Source organism: Cynocephalus volans, chromosome 8 (genome assembly GCF_027409185.1).
Source record: "Cynocephalus volans isolate mCynVol1 chromosome 8, mCynVol1.pri, whole genome shotgun sequence".
In the NCBI taxonomy this organism is placed as follows: domain Eukaryota; kingdom Metazoa; phylum Chordata; class Mammalia; order Dermoptera; family Cynocephalidae; genus Cynocephalus; species Cynocephalus volans.
In genome coordinates this window covers 55226744-55253279 of record NC_084467.1, presented here as the reverse complement: position 1 = coordinate 55253279, position 26536 = coordinate 55226744, and the positions used below count along the sequence as shown (strand labels likewise).

Genomic DNA, 26536 nt, shown 5'->3' with positions numbered 1-26536 from the left:
CATAGCACACCTGGATTTCTGGGGGTTCAGGTGCCTGAATATCGACTATGGACTCTTGTATTATTCTGGGTTCTCTAGAGAAACAGAACCAATAGGCTCTCCCTTTCTCTCTCTCTGAATTGGCTCACATTCTTTATAATAAAATCATGGAGGCTGACAAGTCCCAAAATCTATAGAGTGAGTCAGCAAACTGAAGACCCAGGAGAGCCAATGATTTAGTTCCAGTCCAAAGGCCAGAAGGTTCAAGACCCCAAAAGAGCAGATGCTTCAGTTTGAGTCTGAAGGCCAGAAAAAAAGCCAATATTCCAGTTTGAAGCCTGTCAGTCAGGAAGAATTCCCTCTTACTCAGGGTAAGGACCAGCCTTTTTATACTATTCAGACATTAAACTGATTGGATGAGGATCTCCCACATTACAGAGGGCAATCTGCTTTACTGAGTCTACTGACTTAAATGTTAATCTCATCCACGAACAGCATCACAGAAACACGCAGAATAACGTTTGACCAAATATCTGGGCACCCCATGGCCCAATCATATTGATACATAAAATTAACTACCACAGCCTCTAAACATGTTTTTTTCACCTGACATAATGTTTAATATTAAAACATTTCGTATACAGATCTAAATTATTTTTCTTTAAAAAATTGGCAACCTATAAGGCAATCATAAGTTAAAGTTGGCTGCCATTGTTTAGATGGGGTATTTATTAATCTTTCCAGGGTTTTAGACTTATTAATTCACTTATCCAAGAAATATCTACTGAATGTGTCTTGTGCCTGTAGGCATTTGATGTTATGACCTTTGCATTAGACTAATTCATCTGGGTAGCTAAAAATAGTTGGGGCAGAATGAATAGAATGTATGGTAGAAAGAGCTCCCTGGTGATTCAACTCTTGGTTAAGAGTCAAGAAACCTGGATTTGAGTTCCAGGTCTTCCATTATGTAGCTTTGTGGCCTTGAGTCAAATCTTTATAAACATTGATTTCCTTATTTGTACAAATGTGGTGATTGAAGATAATCTCCAAGTTCCTTCTAGCTCTTACGTTAGATTACGGAATTATTATTTCATAGGTCAGGGGAGGTAAAAAGTATCCACTTATCGGAATGATAAAAAAGTTTTGGAAATAGATAGTGGTGATAGTTGCACAAAATTGCAGATATACTTAATGCCACTGAATTTTATGCTTAAAATTGTTAAAATAGCAAATTTTATGTTGTATATATTTTACCATAATAAAAAATGTTTTTTTAAAAAAGAAGAGACTCATGTAGATTGGGACCTTGTCCTCCAACATTGACAATCAGTTTTTTAATCCAATAATGAATGCAGCTTATGGGATGGTAAGGAATGGACAGAATAGCCCACAGTTCAGCTTAGGCCTAAAACGTGGACAGCTGTGATGTAAAGGTGCTCTGGTCTCCACGGCGTCCCTTATTCTTCTTGTCTGTAGGCTATTTCACTGTCTGCCTGGCTCCCTCATGTCAGGGACTGGTTGAGTTTCCAGGCTGTCCACACCATCCATCTCTAACCCAAAGAAGGAAACTAAAACATCCCCTATTAATCTGGATCAAGTTGTAAAAATATTCTATTTTCTCTTTTTGCCTTTTCTTCTAGCTTGGTGTTCTTAAAACTGAAATTAAGAAATATTTGCAAAAAGCCAAAATAGGGTGGATTTCAGTTTGCTTCATATTATTACTGCTGCCACTGCTGCTACTACTTCTAGGTAACATTTATTGATTGCTGTTTAATGCCAGGCAATGTTCTTTTTTTTAAAGGTAAGTTCCCTTTAATATTTTCAGGACCATGTGAACATATAAGCAAACTGTGTAAAGACACATAAAAATGACTGAATTTAAATTTTTTTGAACTATAAGCATTTTTTTTTTTTAGTATGAGTTAGGGTTTTTTTGTTTTAATTTTATTTTATTTTGTCAATATACAATGTGGTTGATTATTGTGGCCCATTACCAAAACCTCCCCCCATCCTCCTTCTGCCTCCTCCCTCCCAACAATCAGGCAGTATACTTAATGCATGGATTCATTTAATCCTCATAACATCCCCCAAGTATTTTATATTTTAAACCTTATGATTAATTTGGTCAAAAGTTTTTTTCCCATTGTTAGGAAATGGGAATGATATCTGGGAGAAAGGGTATCCACCCTGATCCTCTTCCAACCACCAGCATAGGTCCTGTCTGCTGAAATTCCACGTTTGCATCCCAGTTCCTGGAAGATAGGAAGAAAAGACTTAGTCTGAAAAGGCCATTGCTGTTTGGAGGCTAACAAGGAACTACAAAGGATCTAAGGTTGCATCTTTTTCTCTCAAGCACACATGCACATTTGCTTTGTTTCCTTGCCCTCTACACCTTTTCCATAATTAAAAGGCTGACCCAGTATCTTTGTCTTATTCATCTATTCTGCTTCCCATCTCTGTAAACTGATTCCTGAACACTGAACGTACGCTGATCAGTTGCACAGTAAGTGACTCATGACTCCTCTCCTCTGTCCCCTTCGTGGGATGGTCACGCAGCACTCACAACTCATTCTCCACAAGTCAAACTCCTGCCAACTGCCCACATTTAACAAATGTAACATATTCCTCTCCTCCTCAAACCATGCTCGTGTGTGTGGCCACAGCTGCCTGGCTATCCTCACGTGGAGACTTGGGAGACTGGTGATCAACAACAGGATGGCAGAGATGAGAATTATAGGATGAGCATGTTTGGTGAAGAACTGATAGTTTAATTTGAGGCAAAATGGATTTTTTGAACATTGTATCTTGATAGACACAACACTGAAAACTTAATTTTGTTAATTTTCTTTTTTGAGGTTAGATTTATATACATTGAAATGCATAGCTCACAAATGTATGATTTTAACAAATGGTTTCACCCACTTGACCGTCATCTTTCCATCACCCTGTGCTCCTTGACAGTCGGTCACTCCACCCTCTCAAGAAACCACAGTTTGCATTTTTTTTTTCCCGCTATAGATTAATTTTGCCTGTTCTAGAACTTCATCTAAATGGAACTATTCAGAATGTACTCTTTTGTGTCTGGCTTCATCTGCATAATGTCTGTGAGATTCATGCATGACATTGTATCAATTATTCAGGTGAAATTATTTTAATAATGCAAACAATATATGATTACATTTTGTCTTGCAAGAATTTGAAACATGATAGGTAGGCAGTCTAATATCCTTTGGCCACTGCCGCCCCTTCCTACCCCCATCTGGAGATAATTACTGGGGTCCATTGGTGCAGATCCTTATAATCTTTTTGTTTCTATGCATTCACATACATGTATATGTTCCTTTAGAAAACATGTTATGTTATTTATTGTGATTTGTTAGACAGTGGTATCACATTATATCTCTCTCTCTGTACAATTCATTTTTACTCAGCAGTAGGTCTTGTAGATATAACCACGTTCAAGCACAGAGACCCACCTGATTTTTTAAACTGTTGCATAGTATTTTATAATATAGATATTCCACATTTTCAGTCATTACTGAGATGGTTTCCAATTATTTCCACTTCAACAAATGCTGCAGTAAACATGTTTGTCAAGTTTCCTTGTGCACATGTATGTTTCTGTAGGATAGGTGTTGAGAAGTGGGATTTCTGAGTGCGTGCATTTAAATTTCAATAGATTTGCTAATATATCCATTCAAGTTTATATATCCCCACTAATGCTTAGAGTGTTATGAAACTTTAAAAGTTTGGCTAATCTATGGTGACAAATCCTACCTCATTTTAATTTGTATTTCACTAATTCTAGAAATATTGAATATTTTTTATATGATTACTAGCTATTTGTGTTTTATTTTCACTGAAGAGGACTCTCAGCCTAATTTTTCTTTCTCTTTTTTTTTAAATTTTCTTCTTTTTGCTCTTGTTCTTTATTCAGCCTTATTTTTCTATTGGTTCATTTCTCCTTTGCTTAATACATTTATAGGAGTTAGTTTTGATATACAGTATTATTCTCATTGCCAAACCTTTGTCTGTTCTATTTTTTGCAACTAAAAAAAAAAAACTATTTGGGGGCTATTTTTGTGGTATAGAAGTTTTAAATTACACCAATCTTTGGGTTATGACTTTTGCTTTTGTAGGCCCTAAGAAAGTCTTCCTTACTCCAAGGTTATAAGCACAGGGTTTTATTTCCTTCTGACATTTTAATAGTTGTAGGTTGATTCTGATGTGCTTGTATGGCATTCTGATAAATAAGGCGATTCCAATCTTTCCCAGGCTTTTAGTAAGCAAACTTATTGCTATCACTTTTGGTATCTTACATTTTCAACTGTCTTCCACCCTATTTCCAGTTGGGAGGGAGGTGAAATAAATAATATGAAATTATCCTATTTTAGTGTCCTGTGTTCTTTTTTTAAATCCACCTTAAATTCCAATCAGAAAAATATTTACTCAGCAAATATCTTCACATGCCTGCTTGAGCTAGACATCAGGGTGCAGAAGGCAGACAGATTACCCCAACTGTGCACAGCTCAGAGGCCAGTGGGAAGGCAGACATAAGCAAGTAACTGTAAGTGTGAGGGGAGCCAAGAGAGTCTAGGACAGGGTGCTGTGAGGTAACCAGATGCCAGCAGAGGTCCAACTGTCCTTGTTGACATAAATAAAATTGGTTTGGGCCCTTCATTTCATGTCCTGTAGGAAGTCAGTAACCTTCCCAGGATTCCTGTGAATTCCTCAGGGTTGTGTCATTTTTGGCTCTGAGTTTTTGCTTCACTCAACTCTGTTTTACTTGTATCCTATCCCCGCAGCTGCTTGTTCTCTCTGCTCTGTCCCAGCCCACTGGAACTTGGTTCATTCTCCTTGACTGCCCCTCAAGTCACTCACTCAGGCTTGTGTATATGAAACTCCAGTGAAGTATTGGGGAGTTGGGGGTATACATGTGTCAACCAGAAAAATTTGCATCCAACGGTCCTTTCTTCCTGCCACTGAGTGCCCGTCCTGGTTTTCACTGGTTACCTTTCTCTGTGGATTCCAGAGTCTTTGTGTCCTCTTTCTGCCTCAAGACTCTCCATACAGCTCCCAGCTTCTTAATTTCCAGGTCCTTCAGAAGCTCAGTGTATCCCAGTTTATTATGCAGATCAATTTCACACGGTATTCTCATCCTTTTGCAGCACAGAAAAACCGGCAGAGGCATCAGAATTTGAGTTTTTCTTTTCTTCCCCTCTGTAAGGGGAAGGGGTGCGGATACAGATGGAGCTCCTCTTCTATGAGGATTGTGCTGCCTTCTGTTAGCAGACAGAAGCAGCCATGCTCAGTTTTGGGCTTAAGTAGCTTTTTTCCTCCGGCAGAGGAATGGAACAGTGGAAACTAACATAGTGTGGGTAGTCACTGAGGAAATAGCTCTGAAATCGAGATGTGAAGGAGGAGCAATTGTTATCCAGGTGAGGGATAGGGCTAGGAAGAGTGGGCTTGGAGAGGAAGTGTACCAGACAGAGTAAGCAGAACATGGAAAGGCCCCGAGCTAGACTAGAGCAAGGCTTATTCAAGAAATTAAGAGAAGGCAGCAGGAATTAAGAGATTGGGTAGGCAAAATGTGTAGGTGGGATGTTATCTGAAGGGCAGAATGGGGGTGGGATGGAGTTTATCTTAATGGAAATGGCAAAACATTAAAGGGTACTGAGAAAATAAGTAATAGGTTTTAATATTACACTTTAAAAAAGATTACTCTGACACAATGAGATATTACTTCACACCCACTATGGTGGCGTGGTTATGATTAAAAAAACAGAAAATAACAAGTGTTGACAAGGAAGTAAAGAAATGAGAATCCTTGTGCATTGCTGCTGGGAATGTAAAATGGTGTAGCCACTTTAGAAAATGGTTTAGCAGTTCCTTAAAATGTTAAACATAGAATTCCCATATGACTGAGCAAATCTACTCCTAGTTGTTTTTTTTTTTAACCGATAAGGGGATCTTAACCCTTGACTTGGTGTTGTCAGCACCACACTCTCCCAAGTGAGCCACGGGCAGGCCCTTACTCCTAGTTTTAAATACCCCAAAGAATTAAAAACTGGTATTCAAACACTTGTACACAAATGCTCATAACAGCACTATTCACCATTGCTCAAAGGTGGAAACAACCCAAATGTCTATAAACTGATGAATGGTTAAACAAAATGTAGTATATCCATACAGTGCAATATTATTTAGCCATAAAAAGGAATCAAATACTGATACATGTTATCACATGAATAAACCTCAAGAACATTAGGCTAAGTGGAAGAAGCCAGACAAAAAAAAAGGTCACATATCTTTTTACATGAAATGTCCTGATTAGGTAAATCCACAGACACAAAGTAGATTGGTGGTGGCCAGGGTCTAGGGGAAGGGGAAGTGACTACCTGATGCATATGGAGTTTCCTTTTGGGATGGTGAAAATATTTTGGAACTAGATAGACATGCTGGTTGTATAACATTTTGAAAGTACTAAATGCCACTGAACTGCATACCTTAAAATGGTTGTGGTATATGACGTGCCAAACTTATCACACACAGGAGTGGGTACCTTAATATTAACATAAAAAGATTACCCTGATCTCCATGTAGAGAATGAATTGGAGAGGACGAGAATGGAGCTGGGAGAACAATGGGGAGCTGCTGCCGTAGTCCAGGTGAGCAATGACAGCAACTTGGAGCAGAGTAGGACAATGGGATCTGGTGCTGGAATCGCCTGGGAAATATCCATGTGAAGAATCACCCAGACAACTGGAAAGGGGGTCAGGATTTTAGGAAGAAGAAAGCGGGTGCGAGGGTAGGGGTGCAGACTTAGGAAGAGGAATATGTCTACAGCTTCCAGCTGAGGTCACAGCAGATAATGAGCTCATGGGGCAGGAGGGAGCGGGCAGCAATGGGACAGCAGGAGGTGGCCGTTGAAAGGGTCTTGAGCAAACACTATGATTTTGAAATACGGGCCTAGAAGATAAAGAAATGTAGGGGCCGGCCCGTGGCTCACTTGGGAGATCGTGGTGCTGACAACACCAAGTCAAGGATTTTTAGGCTAAGGGATAATTGAGTGTGCTTTAGGCTCAAAGAGAAGGAACCACTAGCTAGGACAGTGGAACTGAGGATATGCATATTTGATGCAACTAGACCAGGAGTATAGAGTTGGCTCTGGAAAGAAGTAGGAACAGTCCTTCCTCTGAGAAAGGATAGAGAGAGAGGATCATGGCTAAGAGAAATTTTGATGTGAGAGGGATAAATGTTGTGGGATTTCTATCCACATGCAAGGGTAAAACCTAAGGACAGCTGTGGAGAGACTGTGGCAGGACAGAGTACAGAGCTAGGCAATGTGGAAAACATCCAGAGCAGATTTTAAAGAGAATGTGCTAGAGAGTAAAGTGAGTCTGGATGAAGAATTGCCAAGGATCCCTGAAAGTAAAGAACATGCCTTTGTACGGGAGCTGAGTTTCTTGTTATGAAATTTTTTCCCAAAAGTAGTAGGCCTAAGTAAGAACTAAGGCAGTAATCCTGTGGGTATATTATTACATAAAACACTTTAATCAAACAGCATCCGAAATAGAATGGGAATAGTGTGAAAGAAATACAAGTAGTCATATGAGAAGTAGGATTTGAAACCTTCCATACGTAAGCTCCTTCTTCAAAAGATATTTAAAACTATATTGTTAAGTAACTATACACTTAAATTAGCCAATAGGAATTATTTTCATACTCAGATGTATGCATATGCCATATAAACTATTGCAATGAAATATAGGCAGCTTTTAAAAGGTCTACATACTGAAACTACATTTTAGGGTTCTTAAGGATTTTTATACCAGAGATGACATGAAAAACTTCAAAACCTGTGACATTGTACTAATTGTTAGTATGTATACTAAAAAACTGCCATATTAATTGATTAAAGCATGTCTTGGAGAAATCAATTGGCTTTATTCACTACTTTAAATACTATACGTGTATATATATATATTATTATAGCTCTTAACTAATTAATTATGGCTTCTATTGATACTTTAGAAATTTAATTTCTTCAATAAACATCAAGGCCCTTCAAGTACAGGGTATGATGCCTTGAGCACTACAAAGAATTAGAAATTGTCCCTACCCTTAGAAGGTTGAAATCTAGTTGGGGCTATAAAACCAGATGCAGCTAACACCCAAGCAAGATAAACCCGAAGCTTATGACTGGTGCAGAAGTACGAGTGTTGGAAGATTGAAAGATTCGAAGGCTCAGAGCTCCTTTTTATCAGGCATAGGAGGCTAAGTGGGTTTGTTAAACCTAGTCATGGAAGAAGTTGTTTGGGAATTGAGACTTGCTGGGGTGCGGGGAGTGGTTATTTCTCTTAAGCGTAGAAAAGAACGTACAAATAGATCAAAAAGCATAAACTATGACATATATCACATCAGGAAAGTCGGAACAGTTGGCTGCAGCATAGCAGAGGCATATAAGGGGTAGCAGGATGTAGTTTTGAATTTAAGCAGGTTACTGGAGCATACCATTAAGAGAATTAGGTGGGTAAATAGGCAAGACTGAAAGCTCTTTCATGTTATTGACTGATCAAAGAGAAACCGTATTAAATGAGTTAGCACATGGAAAGCTCTTACCACAATGCCTGTCACAAAGCAAGTGGTTCAATGTGGGTTATCATTACAATTTTTTGGGGGGTGGGGTTGGACGCAGCTGGCTGGCACAGGGAACCAAACCCTTGACCTTGGTGTTACAAGGCAGCACTGTAATCAACTGAGCTAACTGGCCAGACCCTTCACTACTATTATTGGACTGAGGTGTGCAGGTTGAACTTGACATCTCTAGCCACCTTAGACCAAACATTAAACATTGACTCCTGATTCCTTACCCTCTTCCCCAAACTGTTCCAGCTCGTCTCCCCCAGCACAGTAAGTGATAGCACCATTGACATAGCTGTTGAAGCCAGGAACCCTTTCCTGACCACTGTCCATGACCAACCCAGCCCTGTTGTTTCTGCTTCCCAATTGTATCTTCCACCATTCCACTTTCCTCTATCTTTACTGCCATCATCCTGCATTTACCTAGACTTCTGCAATGGTTTCCTGTTCACGTTTCCATTTTTGCTACCCAACAATCTATGTCCAACTCAGAATGGTCTTTAAAAATATAGACTAGATAGCCTCACTTTCTGCTGCCTTGTCAAATGAACCTATTGGCTTCCGATTTACTGGACCTGTTTTCTTGCCATGGCCTACAGGGCCCCATTTTCCTACCTCTTCATTCTTATAACATCCCACTTTCCCTTTGTTGGTCACTACACATTCTATTGCCTTTGCCTGAAATGTTAGCCTACCCACTGCCCCCTTGCCCTATTTGGCTTTTTTTCATTCTTCAAGTAGCTGCTTCCATGCCATCTTCTTGAAGGCTTTCCATGAGCATCAAATCTAAAATAATTCCTACCCTTCCCCACCCCCCTGTGGGTAATTTCACCCATCACTCCCTTACTTTGCCTTCAAAGCAAATGGCTCTATTTGAAATTGTACTTATATTTGTATTTGCTTTTTTAATGCCTATATTGGGTGCTTTTAAGTGCAGGTATTAAAAAGCCAACTAGATGGTCTTTAGTACTTTTTATTATTTCCCATCATGGAAATCCAGAGATAGCACAGGATTCAGAGCTGACTGAGTCAGCAGTTTATGATGTCCTGTTCTTTCACTGTTTCCACTCCACTGACTGCAGCACTAGTGTCACCCTGAGGCTGCTGACATTGGTGAAAGCAAGATGGCAGCCAGTTGGACGGATGTTACCTGGGAGACAAAAAGTCTATTCTTGCAACCAAAGTTCTTAAATTCTTTCAGTCAGATTGGATGAAATTAGACCACGTTTCCCTTATCATCAGAAAGAATGCTTTATGCTAATCACCTTGAGTCTGAGCTTCTGACCAAGGTTATTATGCTGAGGTTATTGTGCTTGTCATAGGACTAATGAGAGATCCAATCCTAGGACTGAAGTCAACTAATGGAATCACATTCAGTACTACACAGTGGAGGAAGAGTCGGGTACACACTGGTGAGTCAACCCCGTTATCCACTTACATCTCTATATTCCGTAAGGGAAGGGATCATGTCATTCATTCCTGTGTACTCAACCTCAGGCCTCCTTGCTTTTAATTCAGTGCTCCACCACCCCAAGCAATAAGAAAGTGTGTGTGCCTTAAAAAGAGATGCTAAGGCAACAAATAGTACTGAAAAAGGGGCTGAGGTCAAAATTTTGAACACTTTTGTTTATGGCACATATTCTCAGTGGGGGAGAGACTACCCACAAAGGAGTGAAAATGGATTCTTGGGGAAGGAAAATAAATCGGATATTATAATGGTTTGTAGTTCTCCAAAGTGCAACTCAATCCAACAAAACCTTATCTCCTAGTATTTAATCTCTCTTGTTAGGAAGCATTTAAATTAAATTAAAATTTTCTCCTTAGGGAGAGGGAGCAATAACGAATAAAAAATGAGAAATGCTGAATTAAGGGATGAGAGAAGGAAGAGGCCCTAAAGAGCAATTTAGGACTGATGAGGGAGGCTGGAGGAAAACCAGAAATACACATACACACACACACACACACACACACACTCTTTAGCTATTAAAAAGACCATTTATACAGACAGAAATATACCTTAAAACTTGATTCTTTTTAACTGAAAAATTAGAAAAAAATTCTGAATATGGCATTGTATCTGAAAGGAAAATCACCACTCCTCTGTTTGGAAACAGAACAAAGGACATAGATGAGACTGGGCTGCTATGTCTTAAGAATATGATTATTCTACCAGATATACATCTAAAAAAATGTAATCATTAGTGCAGTCCATTGCCCTGGGGAATGAGCTTAACTGATCTTCCAGGACTTCTTTCCACATACCACAGTCAAAATAAACCTGTCTGAGTGAATTTGACAAAGTGTTTCTAATAGACATATTAATGAGGTTTAGCTGAGTATTCAAATTTAATCAAGAAGTAGAGGAAGAAAAATTACAATACAGTTTCCAAAATTTCTAAAATTTTATCTGAAATGCGGATGAACATGCATCACAAGGACTAGTATGAGTCTGAATCCTCTTTTATTTGGGCCACAGATAGGAAACTTCCTTTTCTAGCTATATAAAAGTGACCTGAATGCCCTTAGCTCTTGACAGGCATTGGTGATGAGAAGGCATTGACCTCTCTCCAGGATTTCAGGGAATATCCATATTTAACAAGCAGTGGTATCTGAGGAGCAAAAGGAACCAATACTGATCATCATGATAGAACGCTTCCAAAAACATATTTTTTCCTTTTAAATAACAACATGAACAACAAATGTTTACACAACATTATGTGTAATGCTTGGGGAAGAGGAAAGACAACTCGGAAGATCAAAACTTCACAAACCTGTATGTCATATTTCACAGGATCTTTAAACTCAGTTACCTTTTTTTGTTCAGTATAAGCATTTAATTATTTTCCCCTAACATTCAGGGTAGGAGAGAGTCTTATCACAAAAGACACAAAAGGCATTTCTGTTATTGTGTTTGACTAGACTATACATATTTTATTTTTAAGCCCTAAATTTTGTGATTCTTTTTGTGAAAACACCAAGCGTCCCTGTCCCCCGCCCCAAGAAGCTAGTTTTCATAACACACAAGTTCTCAATTTTAGGGAAAAACTAGTATCCCACGGAGAGGTTTAAAGTAGATATAACATGCCTTGAGGTGCAAGAAGTGGTACGTTAACAAATTACTGCAGCCACTAAAACTGTCCGTTGCATACAGTTTATTTCACTAGACTGCAATTTTATACACAGTATGAAGGGTTTTCCTGATAGCACATATATAGTTCACTTTCTGTACTGCTGAAGAACCAATTTTTTACATTATATTGTAATACCCTATTATTAAAACATTATTCAGTGAATTTTTTCCAACTACATATAAATGGAGATTTACCACACACAAGGTGCAAGAATGTCTTTATAAGATATTTGAATCACAAAATGTGAATCTAAAATACATCACTGTAATTAGAACACTACTTTAAAATTACAATGCCCCATGTTATGGTAGCCAGATTTGATTAACCCCTGTATAAATCACAAAGCAGTTTGGAGGATAATTTCTTGGATAACTGGCAGCAGCTTTTAATTATGATTTCAAAAGAAATCTTTAAGAACCAAAATTTCACAAATTTAAAGACTTCTTCCCTTATGTGTTCAATATTCTCAGAGTCAAAGTGGGACATTTAAAACTTTATAAAGTCTCTAAAACAAGGAGAATAAATCCAACCCTCCTTTAGATGAAAGGCTGGGTTGTAATATAAGGTTTCGTAGAAACCTAAGAAAAGCATTGCATGAGTGGAAATGAATTATAAAGAAACATAAGATTTCTTTTAAAACATCTTGGATTCTCTGCCCGCCCCCCCACCTCTGTCAAACACAGAGAAAGAATACTGCATTACAAATAAAGATGTGTTTCCATGAAATGATGTAAACAAGTCAGAGAGAAAGATTTCTTCATTTTCCCATTTTGTGGAGTGGGGCAGTGGGATGATATCAGTTAAATAAGAAATAGAACTCCTTAATCAAAGAACCACTTCACACACAAAACAGCTAGGAATAATTGCTGAAAACTTCTCCTGTGTTTCCTTTTCTTTTCCCCAAAGTTTGAGAATATTTGAAAGTTCAATAAATAGTAGAAAAATAATCCTTTACTTAGAAATTTTGAGATGCATCATTTAGAGCTTAACATGAGTTCCATACAGCAATGGTGGTATCTAGGTACCGCTAAGAAACAAAGCGAAATCTTCAAAGCACACGTTTATATCTGGATGTGCCACATTCCCAGTCTCTGGTTGAGCAGATTTTTCTCTCTTCCCGTTAAGGAGAGCTGAGTGTTTCTGGCTCCTACGAACATTCCTCTGGCTCAGCTGCATTTATAGGTTTTGTCTCTGTGTTTGGAGGTTTGCCTTCTGTTCCATTCCATTAGTACTATGGCAGGTTTATTAATCAGGCTTATTTCCCCTCCATTTCAGAACCAGCTTCACATCTTCACAAATGTGATTTTGTTGTTTCATTTTTAAACACGTCAACAAGCAGGAAATGAGTTAAAGCACTCTGGACGAAGCACAAACCAAAGGCATCTCTTGCTGTGGGCTTTATGCTGGTTCCTTTTCTTTCCAGAACATTGTGTATCTCCCAGATCCTGTCTTCTCATGGAAGTGAGATCGTTAGCATTCTGCGTCGACGGTGTGTACTGTCACGGCAGCCTGTAAGTGGTGGCTGTGATGAAGGGTAGGGTGGTGTGACCGGTAGTGGTGGAACTTGTGACTTAGTAGGGCAGCAGTCTGAGGTGGAGTATCCAGGTCTAAGTCCTCATCGTGGTTTCCCACATCAACCCCAGCGGACAAGGGGTCATTGTTGCATGGAGGATTTTCACTGTCTTCCTGTGGGCTCATGGTGCTGTAACCTAGAAAAGGAACAAAACACACAGGCAGCTGAGAGCTTCAAGACACAGAGGGAAGATTTCACTTAAAATTTCTAGGGCACTAGGAGGTATTCCTATCTTTGCTACAAAGGTGCAAGTGTTTGCAGACTGTCAGCAGATGCTGAAGTAACTTATTTTTAAAAGAGATCTGGAGTTAACTGGGTTTTTTTCTTTCCTTAAAACAACTACACAAATACATAACCATTTTAGACAACTGATAAAGTGTGGAGGAGAAAAAATAAACAAGAGCCCTTGCCTCTAATCCCCAAATCAACAAAACAAAAATTAAAATCACCCCACATCCCATCATCCATATATAACCACCACTGACATTTAGGGAACTATCCTCCTCCAGTTCTTCCTCAGATAAGATTGAGATGATCTCACATTAAAGAAACCCCAAAAATAGGCAGCTTCAGGAAAAAGATCTGAACAGGACACAGATCAGTTGGAGGCTGGTGGGGGAAGTCGGGCTTCAAAATGCCTGAATGTGATGCCATAATAAGAACAAAAACAACTGTCACCATTACCTGCACACCTGCTTCATAGCAGGCACTTATGTCAGGTGATTCTTGCCCACTAACGAAGCACGTATTTTAATATCTATTTTATAAGTGAGGGAAATGATGATCAGAGAGGTTAAGGAACTTGCCCAAAGTTCTAGTACCTAATGAACACTAACTCTACATATACCCACAGCAACTAGCAAAGGAATTAGCTATTCTCTGTGTAAGCTGGTTCACCGTATTTAAAGATTAATTTATTTTGGTATTCGAATACATGTTTCAAAAGAAAATGCCCTTGTTGATCAAAGGATTCTATTCTGAGAACCCTGGCATGTTTTTAAATATTGCAAAAATCTCCTTTAAACATTTTGAGAAGTGACAGCTCATTAATATTTCCACTGTATCTACAGTTAGCATCAATCAGCATTCACCCGGAGGTAGTGCTAGTCACATTCATGGCTGCAAAATTGATGTGCCTGCATACAGCCAAGCAGGAGTAGTGTGTGGTTGAAAATGTATGCTCTGTGCAAAAATGAGAAAGGCAATTTTCTGTTCTCAACAAAACATTACTCAAGTGACAGAATAATTTAACAGTCAGCCCAATTCAACAAATATTTGTTGGGGACCTACTATGTACAAGTCACTGTGTTGGGAAGAGATACCCAAATGAAAACCTGGTCCCTGCACAAGGAGCTCAAAAGCTAGAGTTTGAGAAATAAAACAAGTCTAGGCATAGGTCATTTAATTATTCATTTATTGAAGATCATTATAGGGGTGGATGTAGAGATGACAATACACGAATAAGAGATGTCGTCTCCTTCCTTAACGATTTTTCAACCAAGTATGAAACAGATGTTCACAAAGGTAGGCTTCCTCTAAAGCAGATAATGGGAAGCACTATAATTGAGGTATAATTGAAACACAGAAACAAATTCTGGCGGGGGGAATGAGTAAGCTTCACAGAAGAACTCATATTTTATTTGGGCTTAAGTGGATGAGTAGGAGTTTGATAAGTGGATATGAACAAAGGAGCAGGATGAGCACAGTCACAGAGGCATGGAAATGTAAGGCTTCTCCTGCACCATGTGGCTCAGATGGGTGCTGGCAGGTACCTGGAGAATAGGGCAGGTGGAAGGCGGAAAGGGAAGTTAGTCAGATCAGAAATCCCATGCCAAGGGGGGGAAAATGGAGAGATGATATAAATTTCTGAACAGACTAAAAAACGGCATGATCATTTCTGTGTTCACAGTTCCACTGGCAATTTGGAGAATGAATGAAAGGGAAAGACAGGGGGCAGTTAGGAGGTTATTGCAACAGCCTGGATAAGATATAAAGATTTAAAACTAGCTGAGTGGGATTGAAATATGTAAAAGCTATCTCAGGGATAGAAGCAATAGAAGTTGTTAAGCAATCACATGTGGATGATGAGAGCTGGTTAAAGGCGGCTATAGCTGAGTCAGGATGATGGGCGGGAGACTCACAGACCCTGAGTCTCAGGAAACAAATTAATTTTGTTTATGCACATCTTTATTTTCAGGGTGTGTGAGTCACATATGTGGAGATGTCTAGCCAGAAACTCAGGAGGTGTCATCTGTGAGGTCAGGGCAGAAGAGGGAGAGTTCATTGACATATGCGTCTGTCATTACTGAGTGGCTTCTTGGTGCTAGAGGCTGAACAGAAAAAGGGGGAAGGTGAGGCCTCAGCTCCTGAGAAGCCCACAGCCAGGCAGGGGAAACACACATGTGCTAAAACAGAGTCATACCAAAAGGAGTACCAAAGCCGATTAACTTGGCTTGATCCTTGAGGAGGTGATGCTTAGGTGGCCCTGATGGGAGAAAAGGGGCTCGCTAGGTAGAGAGAGGTGTGGAAAGGTACTGCCAGCAGGGTATAGGCACATGCAATGGCACAACAGCTAGAAAGGTTTTGGGAATGGCTGGTTTTGGAAATGATGAAAAGCTTGGTGTGGGGGGTGGAGGAAGGAGGGAGAGAGGATGCTGGGCAGGCAGGTTAAGACCAGATCAAGAAGGCTGGTCGAAGCTACAATCCAGGATTTAGAAGAGAGCAATGGGGTGGATGGGTGGCAATGAGGACGCTGGACAGAAGGAAGGCAGGGCACAGGGGGCTGGAGATGGTGAGGACCTGAAGTGGGACAGTAGCAGTGTTTGGAAGTGGAGCAAGCAGCTGGAGTCAAAAAACTGTTCAAGTGTAGAGTAGGCTGGATGTGGTGACTATGTGGGCTTTCCTGGTGAAGATGTCAGGGGAACTGACATCCTTGGATAAGGCTGAGGTTTTTAGATTCAAAGGCTGGGGAAATAGTGGTGTCTTTACCCAAGATTAAGAGACCAGGAGCAAGAATAAGTTTCTTAGCTTCTCAGCTTTGGCAGTGCTAAGTCTAGAATGTGAGAGTGAATGCTAGACTCAAAAACCTCAGTTACAAAGTGCTGTGCGTGTGTAAACCACCTTAAGTTATACACAAAAAGGACTAAAGTAGAAAACACGATTCTGCAAAATCTCAGTGTCTGTGTTGATCATTCAAATACCTCCTGGAAAGCTTCCCATCTCTGCTCATTTATAAGCAACTACAGTAACTGATCATCCATTTTAACATTCATGGTGTTAAATTCACGGTGGCCCTTCTGCTTGGCTCACCCTCCCACCTTCCCTCAGCTTGCTGTTGTGCTTCATGCTTCAGTCTGAAGGTCTTCTCTGGGAAGCTTTCCCAACCGATTTCCCCACCCACCTACAGTCCTGCTAACCCACACGGGTGCTGGTCTCCTTCTGTGAGTTTACACAGCATTCTGTACACATCTCTAGCTTTGAGTTTAACATATTGTAATAAAAATATAGGGCTGTCTGTCCATTAGCAAATTATTTTTTAAATCACAGGGACCTATTTATCTTTGTATTCATAGTATTTAACACAGTGCCTCACGCAAAGCAGGTACTTAAAGACAAAAGCAAAAAAAAAAAAAAAAAACCTTTATACTATAATCCCAAAGCAATGGCATCAATGGATTTAAGTTATCTGTGGCTTTGGCTGGCATAACATTCACTGGTCTCATCTAATAATGAAGACATTATAGGATTCACGGGGTCCTGCCCAGGGGTTCTGACTATCCAGTGATGCTCTGAACCTGGCTGGTCACAGGTGCTGGGTTCATACCCAGGGTGACAGTGAGGGTACAGCTGTCTCTAAGGCAACTCAGGGACACCTCCATTTCTACTGTAATGCTTTCTGATGAAAACCCCAGTAGAGGCCCTTCTAAAGTAAATCCCTCATGCTAAGGCCATTACATTTAATTTCCTCACTATGATACTATTGCTCTCAATGCCTCTATAACTTCCCCTTATTACAAAAATTCATGAAAATCTGGAGTGGGTGGGCAGGTAGAGAGTTGTGGAGAAGCAGGAGAAAGGCAAACACATTTTTCCCATTCAAAAAATTAATTGTTGACTCAGTGCCAGGCAATTCTGTTGAGCACTGGGAACAGTGATGCATTAAGACAGACACGGTCCCTGCCTCATGGAGAAGGAAACACTCTTTAAACCCAAACGCTATTTGCAAACACTGTCAAAGGGAAAAAAAAATTGTTTAAATTTTACTATGGAAATTACAAGCATATACAAAAGTAGTAGTATAATGAACCCCATGTACTCATCACTCAGCTTCAACAGTAATCTTATAGCTGATTTTGTTTCTTCTGTATCCCTACCTACTCTCCCTCTGCCAACCCCCAATGAATTATTTTGGAACAAATTTCAGGCACTTGTATCACTTCACAGATTACATTTTAATTGCCATCTGTGCTCTAGCTCCCTTCTTATTAACCAAACTTCAGTAAAGACGACTTTAGTGTTAGCGGTACTTTACAGGGGCACTAAAAGTAAAAAAACCTTGTATTTGGGCCAAAGTGGACGAAGAAGAAGACAGGAGTATGAAGCTTGATGCAGAGCTGAGATTAAGAATGAGCGGAGCTCTGGAGAATTCAAAGGAAAAATTTCTTTACTACCCAAAGGCATATGTAGAAAAGTGTCTCCAAAGACAATCTCAAGCGAGAAACAGGCTTCAGGAAGGAAGCCAGGCATCCATAACAAATAGAAGAGCCAAGATTAGGCATTTGCTCTTTGGCATTCTGCATATATTTTTCTATGGTTCCTAAGAAACCTCTCGATTGTATGGGATATTAGGTTCCTCTGGGGACTCACTCACCCTCTCGTGGCCACAGGGAGTAACTGCAAGAGAATACCTGTGTGCCTTTAGAAAATGGTCTTGTGTTGCCCTGCATAGTTTTTGATCAGGTTTTCAAGGTTCAGCATTTGCCTTTTAAGTATTTTAGAATTTTCTTAGAACTAGGGGGAAATTCCCCTGTTCAAAGAAAAAAAAAATTGTTTAATATACATTTGCATGAAGTTTTAATGAGACAGTAACCAAAATATAAATTCATAAGGAGCAAATATATATGGGTGTTTTTTAACTTGAAAATTAGCCAGTAGAAGATTAAACAGAATATGAATATTTTCAAGAGAAATAATGGGCAAAGCAGACATACAGTTAAAAGCATACACAGTTAATTATTTCTTACCTCCACTTGTAAGTGTAACAGTCTGGTGAAAAAAAATTGTTCTGACTCATTTTAGAACATTGACAAAAATGATTCTACTTTTCAAAAACCATTCTCAATTTGAGTAGTTTTAATTTTAAGATAAAAATTACAATTAGATTCCTTTGAAATACAAAACTCTGTAAATAAATAAATAAATAAATAAATAAATAAATAAATAAATAAACTATTTCTAAATAAAAATGTAGCACAAACTTTTAGAGTTTAGCCTGGTAATATTCAGTTTTAATCTTAGGAACAACACAACTCTCAACCATACCATGAAAATCACCTGTTCATATATTTATATACTTCATTCCTTTTGTGTATCACACCCAAGGACTCACATGGAAATACGGTCACCGGGTAGCACAGAACCACATACCACAATGCAAGTACCAATGCCACATTCCCCCAATGGGGTCTTCCATATTTTATTTGAGGATAAAAGTGAACTATCTCTGCCTTTTCTTCCTCTTTGTTCTACCCCTTTTAAGGAAGCTGTCTCATTCTACCTTTTAGCAGTCTCATGAATACATGCATTCATTTAAGGTTTCCTCCTAAATGTAAATTCCTTCAGGGCAGGGATGTGAGGCAAGGAGGTCAGCTCTGCACTCTAAGACCATCATATTATTTCATTTAATCCTCACAGGTAGGAATTTTTAATCCTACCTTTAAGTTTTAGGAAACTGAGGTCCAAAGTAGCTCATTAAGGTCTCAATAGCTTCTTAAAAAAAGAAAAACAAAACAGCAGGGGAGAGGTGGGATTAAAAATGTGCTTGGCTACTCCTAAACTCTTCCCTGTACCACCCTGCCTTGCAGAAATGACAAGTCTCCCATCTCTAACTCCCTCCACAGTGCTTATAGTATACAGCAGATGCCCAATAGGAGAATACACTCATGAGCAAGAAGTGTGTTGACAAAACAATTAGATTTTCTTGTTTAATATATATGTATAACTTCTCCTCTAGGTATCACAGGGCATTAACTTGATGCTACCACTTTTAGTGATCATACAGGTTCAGGGATATGACAACACACTGTTAAGTATTACTGATTTTATGATGCATTTGGAATATGTGGAATGTCAATGTCTTCTACTTCTTTTGGTGTTGCATTCTGTCTGCACAAAAAACTATTTTTCATTCCTTGGGGATAACAGGGATCCAATTATTATGAAAAATGAAAGAAACCAAGCCTTAGCTGGATTCCTTGGTTTTCACACACTGACACCATACCATTCCTTTCATCTAAGCTGTTGCTTCACATGCCATTTTACTAAGACAATGGGAGAGGCTAATGGAACATCATAAACAGCACTCAGAACCCCAGTTTTGTATTGATGCAATTTCTACTGGGGGAGAGAGAGGAAAAGGATTCGGGTATTTCTGCTGAATAAGAAATTATTTCTGTTGAACTTTAGTAGCCTCAAACCTGTTTTATTATTCAAAGGAGAAGGTACAGAACTGTTTGGCAGAAGAAATTTATGCAGGTTCAAAGATTTTTAGGGAAAAAAGCCAGAAAGTCAAAGAAACTGAAAAATGTAGGTTTTGCTTTGGCTCCCCACATAAACTTGAAGTTTCTATTTAGTCCGTGGGAACAATGTCATTTGCATTCCAAATTAACAGTCTCCAGTTTACAAAACAGAGGTTTTGCTTCTCTAGTTTTCCAAAGGGAGTTTGAATATACCTGGCTGTCATGTAAAAGGCAACAATGGTTGCTTTGAGGAGGATCTACTCCTGCATTTCTTAGCACAGATGTAGGAGCACACCAAAGACTTTTTTTTTTCCCCTCTCAGGATAGGTATGGAAAAAGCTGAGTCAAAAAGGCTTAATACATTATTTATGCATTAAAAAAGGACCTGATTCTGGGAGGGAAATACAGATTTCTGGAAAATTAAACAGCTGTTTTAAATAAAAAGGTTTAACAATGACAGGAAAAGTCCTACCATTTCTATGACATTTTTGTGGAACTGCAGCACTGATGCTCGCACATTAGGATACATCAGCTGTTCTTTGTGACAATAAGCAATATGGACACTGAAAGGGTGAGAAGTCATGTGGTATGGCCAAGTCTTTGGTGGGGCTTGTGGACTTCACAATTCAGCCCTGACCCTTCCTGAGCATCTTACATGACTCCATGACTTTGCACATACTAGTCCTTTTGCCTCTAATATCCTTTGCCCCTAACTTTTCTTAAATCATCCTTCAGGGCTCAGTACAAATGTTGTTTCTTCAGGGAAGCCTTCTCTGAGCCTCCCAGACAAGGCAGAGGTCAGGGCTAGAGAATGATGGAGGACAGCATACTCTTGTCATGCCCCAAGTGTATGCAGCTGGAGAGCTCTTAAGGAAGCTGATGTCTGCTAACCAACAACACTGGGTAGCAGGGCTGAAGAGGATGCTGATTTTACAGAGACTCAAGTGGGGCGGCAAGCAGGTTCCATTTAGACACTAGGAATCTTATGGAGAAAAACTTGGAAGCATGTGTGTGTGCCCAGAGGTCATCTGGTGAAGGCCTGGGTGTGCTGAGACATAAGCAATCTCCCGTTGGGCTCTTATAAAACAGTGTGAGGCTGGGATGTGTCCTTTTGGGAAATTCTGTCAAAATAATTTACTTAAGCACAGAGCAGGAAAGAGAGAGGGAGGTGGGGATGAGAGTCATCCCACGGGAGTATACCAGGCTCCTCAGGTCTGCAAACGCAGGAAGCCAGACCTTACCATGATCACTTTCTGTTCCTGAGCGACCCCAGTAGCGACGCCTCCTTTCTGGACTGTGTGCATGTCGTTCGATGACTGCGGCTATAAACCTTGTGTTGCTGACTGTGGGAAGTCAAGGACAGTTAATGTCACTCCTATGCCAGTGTCTTCAAATGTTTCAAGAACATTTGTTCTGGACAAGCTCATTCACATGTTGGGAGAGTTATTCTTTGGAAGGCTAGAATAAGCAATTTTAAAAAAATTCTGAGGATTAGAGAAGCTGATTTTAGAAACGGTGCAGAGAGAGGTACTTAACGACATATCTCTGTTGGAGTGAGTAGGACTGAAGCCATGTTGGGACTGAAAAACTGCCCGGGCTGTAGGAAGATTTTAAAAGACAGTTTTTTTCTAGGCATGCATTTCTCTGAATTCCCTCTTTTCCCATGATTATTTGATATTTTGAACCTTGGTTGGGGGCAAGATGACATTGTTTACATAAAGGTAAGGTTGTTTTCCAGTCAGCCTGGAGTTGCAAACTTGCCACAGGACAGGTACTATCCAGACCCTAAGAAACCAATGAAGACATCAATGAAGCTAGGTGGATTCAACCCCCCAAAAGGACCCTACGATAACAAGGACAAGAACAGAAGCCAGACAGAGCCTTGGCGAGAATTTGCACCTACCTCTTTACACGTCCCCCCACTCCTGCTTTTCAGTTCCCACGTTCCATTCCCTCAACCCCTTCTTAAAAAGCCCCTTAGTAAATCTGAGTCTTTGAGATGGTTTTAGTCTGGCCATTCTCCTTCAGGCTTATCAGAGAGATGGGCTAGCCCTACATCTCTCCTCAGGTCACTGATGTTCTTGAACAAAAGCTGACTTCCTAGTTCACCGACATTTGACTTTTAAGTTGCTTGTTTTTGTTTGGGGCAGGAAGCTGGACTTGGGTTCAGTAGCATCTCCAGCGTGTATCCAGAGTCCACACTCTTGGTGGCTGAAGGCCAGCGTATCTCAACACTAATGGAACTCTCTTTTGATAAAGAAAACGCTCTTTTATTTTCCTGAGTTGTATGCACTTGTGAAGGGATTAAAAAAAAATGCATCCCTGAAATGTCCCTTTCTAAAATACTATGTTGGAAAGTAATGGGGAAGAGAAAGAAAGGAAAGGGTGAGCTGCTTTAGGTCAAAGTACTTAATGCGAAAAATAACACTATAAAACCTTTTGAGATTTTCTAAAACAAAGCAAAGACCTACACTTATTCCTAACAAAAAAGGAAGGGGGGAAAAAAACAGAAACACTGTGTTAAAGCTTCTTAAATTTTAATACAAGCCAAAAGGATATAAGAAAGAATATTTATTTTGGATTAGCCTCCTGCTGACACATTCTGCAGCCAGACAGCTGAATACTCACTGATGCCTCTGTCTTCGTGGCTGTCGTCGTCTCTTTCATCTCTGTCATTCTCCAGGTTGGACATACGCACTGACATTTCTACCCATCATTAAAAAGAGAGAAACATGACTATTTAATCAAACAAAATCACCTGCTTTAATACCCCACTGAGTGCTCGTCTGATGGCTGGGTGACAGCATTCCATCAAGAATGAATCCTAGCTTGGAAAAGAATGAACTGAGGGCCCGTCTTTTTTTTTTTTTTTTTTTAAAGGATAAGGGAACAGGAATCAAAAGAATAAAAAGTGAATTATCAAGAGAGACACCTGAAATTAATTTCTGAAGAAAAAGGAGAAAAGAAGTTGATTGAGGCCAACAGAACTTTAATCCTCTACTAAAGTACCTGAAATGAAGGGATCTAAAACCATGACTGACTGTTGATAAAATGGTGTTATAAAAGCCTATAAAAGGCCAGGCATAAGGTAACATTGGATGACAGTCATCCTCAGTCTAGTCAAGTCTCACCAAGGGGAAAGCACTTTGTGATTATCTCTGTTACTGAATCAGGCAACATAACCCCACAATTCCCCTTCAGGATGGCAGCCATAGTGAAACATTCCAACATCAACCTGTCATTACCGTGCAAAGGTGAGCTAAGTGGCTAGGAAGAAAGAGGAATTAACCTTATCTCCATAAAGGTCAGGTTAACACACCCCTGGGGGCTTGAGGAAGAGTTGGGAGGGCCAATAAATGGTTTTGTTCCCCACAAACAGTATGGATACTGCAGTTAAAACTCTTGGTATGGAGGCCAAGATTACAGATTAATCATGTTGTACTTGGCTTCGATTATTTATCCTGTTTTTGAAAGATGTGATTATTCGAATGTGTGTTCACTCACACTACATAATAGCAGCTGCAATAGAACAGATTCATATTCTTGCCAACTGTGATCTGGGGTCTTTTTGGATTTGCAAGGGCAGCACATCTGATAGACAACAGGTCCCACTCAGCACCCCAGCTCCCCTGACTGGCTTATTAGAGAGGCAGTCCACAGTGGCCTAATGCTGGTGAGAAGAGAAAGAATGCAGGGATTTTCTGGGGAATCAAAACGGAGCTTGCAGGGTGCAAGCACTAAAGAAAAATGCAGGCTTTGGGGACCTCCAAAAGGATTCTCCAGAAGCTGAAAACATAGCACGGTTCTTATAATTCCTTAGAGGCTTACACAACTGGCCATTGTCCTTCCAGTCTCAGAACAACCCAACCCAAAAGAAGCTACTGCTTTCTGGAGGAGCTTTGGGCTTCATTGTGAGCTCACCTTGGGCAGCAAGAGGAGACATATGCTGGTGACTCCGCCGGTGAATCTGATGGCGGTAGGCATACACAGCGAGGACCAGGACCATGATGCAGCCCATGATGCCTCCAGCCACAGGACCCACGGGGGCACTTTTGATCATGTTTAATGTGATCACCTCATCACCTTCGGGGAATTAAACAAACAGATGTTTCTTGTGAAGATTTCCCAAGTGTGGTAGGAGGTAGGGATGGGGGGTGGGGGTATGATGAGATGGGAAGGGGTTTGGTGAAGATAAATAAAAACAGCTGTGTTAACTTCTGAATTCCTCAAAGAAGGCCCACGAGAACGTGGGAGCAGAGGCTTTGCTTCACTCCTGGTTCTCAAATGTTGGCTCTAGGCAGAGCTAGAGCACAAACGTCAAGGACTGCTAAACAAGGGGTGAGACAAGAATCACTTAAACCTGCTGCACCTGGTGCTAACAGAGTCCTAGCTCCCTGGGGTATAAGCTACTCTTGCAAGAGAGGAAAAGTCACCCAGTACAGAGGTGAGGGCAATGTGAGCCTCTCTAGGGGACATGTGACTGACTCTCTGAAATAAAGGGCACCAGGTACAATAAATATGTGCTAACCAGACCAAATTTCAAAGCCTATGGGTTCTCTTTAAAATGCCATTTACACATTGCAAATAGGAAACTGCAGATGGACATTTAAAATGACTTCTTGGAGGAAGGTCACTTCAACTGTGTCCTCAACTGTTCAGCAATCACATGTGAGCTCAAAATCTTTCCTCACATATGAGCTTTTCTTCAGACAGGCAAATGTGGGAGATGTTAAAATCAAGGTATTGACTAAAGGTTTAAATATTTGACTCACCTACTAGCTAAGAATCAGGACTTGGTGATAACTCCAGAAAGACAGAAAAAAAATCTCAGACGAGGGATATAGTTTCCTTGGCAGTATTTTCAAGGTCTTAGAGCCTGATCCCAGAGGCTTTCCTCTCCAGCATTCCTGTCCCCCACCCATATGGCCCCAGCTGCATTAGATAGCTCTGGCTTCTGTTGACCCCAAGACTCTCAATACGGATTTGTAGCTATAAGACTTCTGTCTTGCAAAGCTGTGAGGGAAGGCTGCCACAGGGACTAGATGTGTGGTGGTCACTCTGCATACCACTGGCCCTGTGCTCCCGACAGCTGGGATGCACATTCAAACAGACCCAGAGTTCAGCCATGCGGAATAGGGCCTGATAGTTCTCAGAACAAGCTTTATGGGAATGAATTCCAGGCTTACGAAATTTGGCAGGACAGATGGCTGCTCACTCTCTGCACAATGATCTGCCTTGGATTTGTAACTAAAGACTACTGGCAAAGGAATGAGGGAAGTTGGGCAGAGGATTAAGATTTTTGTCCTAGTATATAGGTAGGAAAATGTGTATTCAAGAACCAAATTACTCTAGGTTTCCAACAAACATACCTATTGCCCCCATGTCATCAACGTAGGGACTTTTGGCTCCCACGATCCCCCCGAAGCAGTCCTTCTGGGGTGCACAGTAGGATTTGTCCAGATGAGTCTTTCCATCACTATCTACCATGCACCATTCACAATCCAGCACACCAAAACAGTCCCTGCCAGAAAGACAACACTTAGTGTTCCAGTGTGAGGCAGGGGAAAGCACGTGAGCTTGGGCATCAGACAGTCCTGAGCTTTAGTTTCCTTTCTTTATAACAGAAGAATAGCAACAATCTGCCAGAGATAGCTGTTTTATGCCTCTCAACAACTTGGAATGAGAGAAATAAAACTGCTCTCTGTGAATTAAATGACGATGCTTGCACATCATGGATTAATGCAGGGTTATTTAAAATCGTCTTGAAAGACAAATGGAAATGGCCCCAAGGTTTGTTAAACTTTGGCCAAACATCCCCCAAGTGTGTGGTCATTTAAAGGAAGGAAATAATAGTCAAATAAGTTGGGAAACTTCTAGGCCAGCTAAACAGACTTCCTACTGTCAATTTTAGAGCCTTTAATATATTGCATGAATTATGACTCTTTTAAGAGAATATACACAGTGTCAGTGTTTCTCAACCTAATTGACTTTGGTCTACTGCGTAGCATCCCGAATTAATTACTCAGATGCCCAATTTGCTAAAGTATCAAAAGTAGAGCTGGCCGTCCCTCCTATACACTCACTCTGTTTAATCAAACAGCAACCTGCAGCTACAATAAACTAATCACACACCTCCCCCCTTAATCTACCACAGCCACTGTTCCCAGGATACTTAGTCCAAAAGACGCTAAGATGGAGTGGGGAGGGAGCAGGAGACATGGGGTTTTTAGTTCTTAAAACTACCATGAAGCAGATCTGCTTTCTAAAAAAGGAAAATTAATGAGCTTCCAAATGTCACACATAGAGCCTTGACTACTGGGTTCTGTTTCTGGATCCCATGAGTTCCTCTCCCTGCCTTGCTTCTTCATGCCATATCCCCTTCACACTTGTTTTATTTCAAGAAACACTGTCCTATCCTCAGATGAAGCTGCTAACATATGGCACAAATGCCAAATAGCTGCACCCAAGCGGGA

The 26536-nt window shown here is 40.3% G+C and overlaps 2 protein-coding genes across 2 annotated transcripts in view; both read right to left on the bottom strand.

The window, feature by feature from the left end:
- RAVER2 (ribonucleoprotein, PTB binding 2) overlaps positions 1-8955 on the bottom strand; it is a 139936-nt gene extending 130981 nt beyond the window's left edge. The window contains exon 1 of the mRNA XM_063105767.1: positions 8853-8955. Within this exon, the coding sequence (XP_062961837.1) occupies positions 8853-8955 (103 nt within the window). The remainder of the gene's footprint in view (positions 1-8852) is intronic.
- A 4268-nt stretch (positions 8956-13223) lies between these two features.
- CACHD1 (cache domain containing 1) overlaps positions 13224-26536 on the bottom strand; it is a 202500-nt gene continuing 189187 nt past the window's right edge. The window contains exons 23-27 of the mRNA XM_063106536.1: positions 25433-25584; positions 23985-24146; positions 22692-22769; positions 21305-21406; positions 13224-13462 (exon numbers count right to left, since the gene is read on the bottom strand). Of these exons, the coding sequence (XP_062962606.1) occupies positions 13224-13462; positions 21305-21406; positions 22692-22769; positions 23985-24146; positions 25433-25584 (733 nt within the window). The remainder of the gene's footprint in view (positions 13463-21304; positions 21407-22691; positions 22770-23984; positions 24147-25432; positions 25585-26536) is intronic.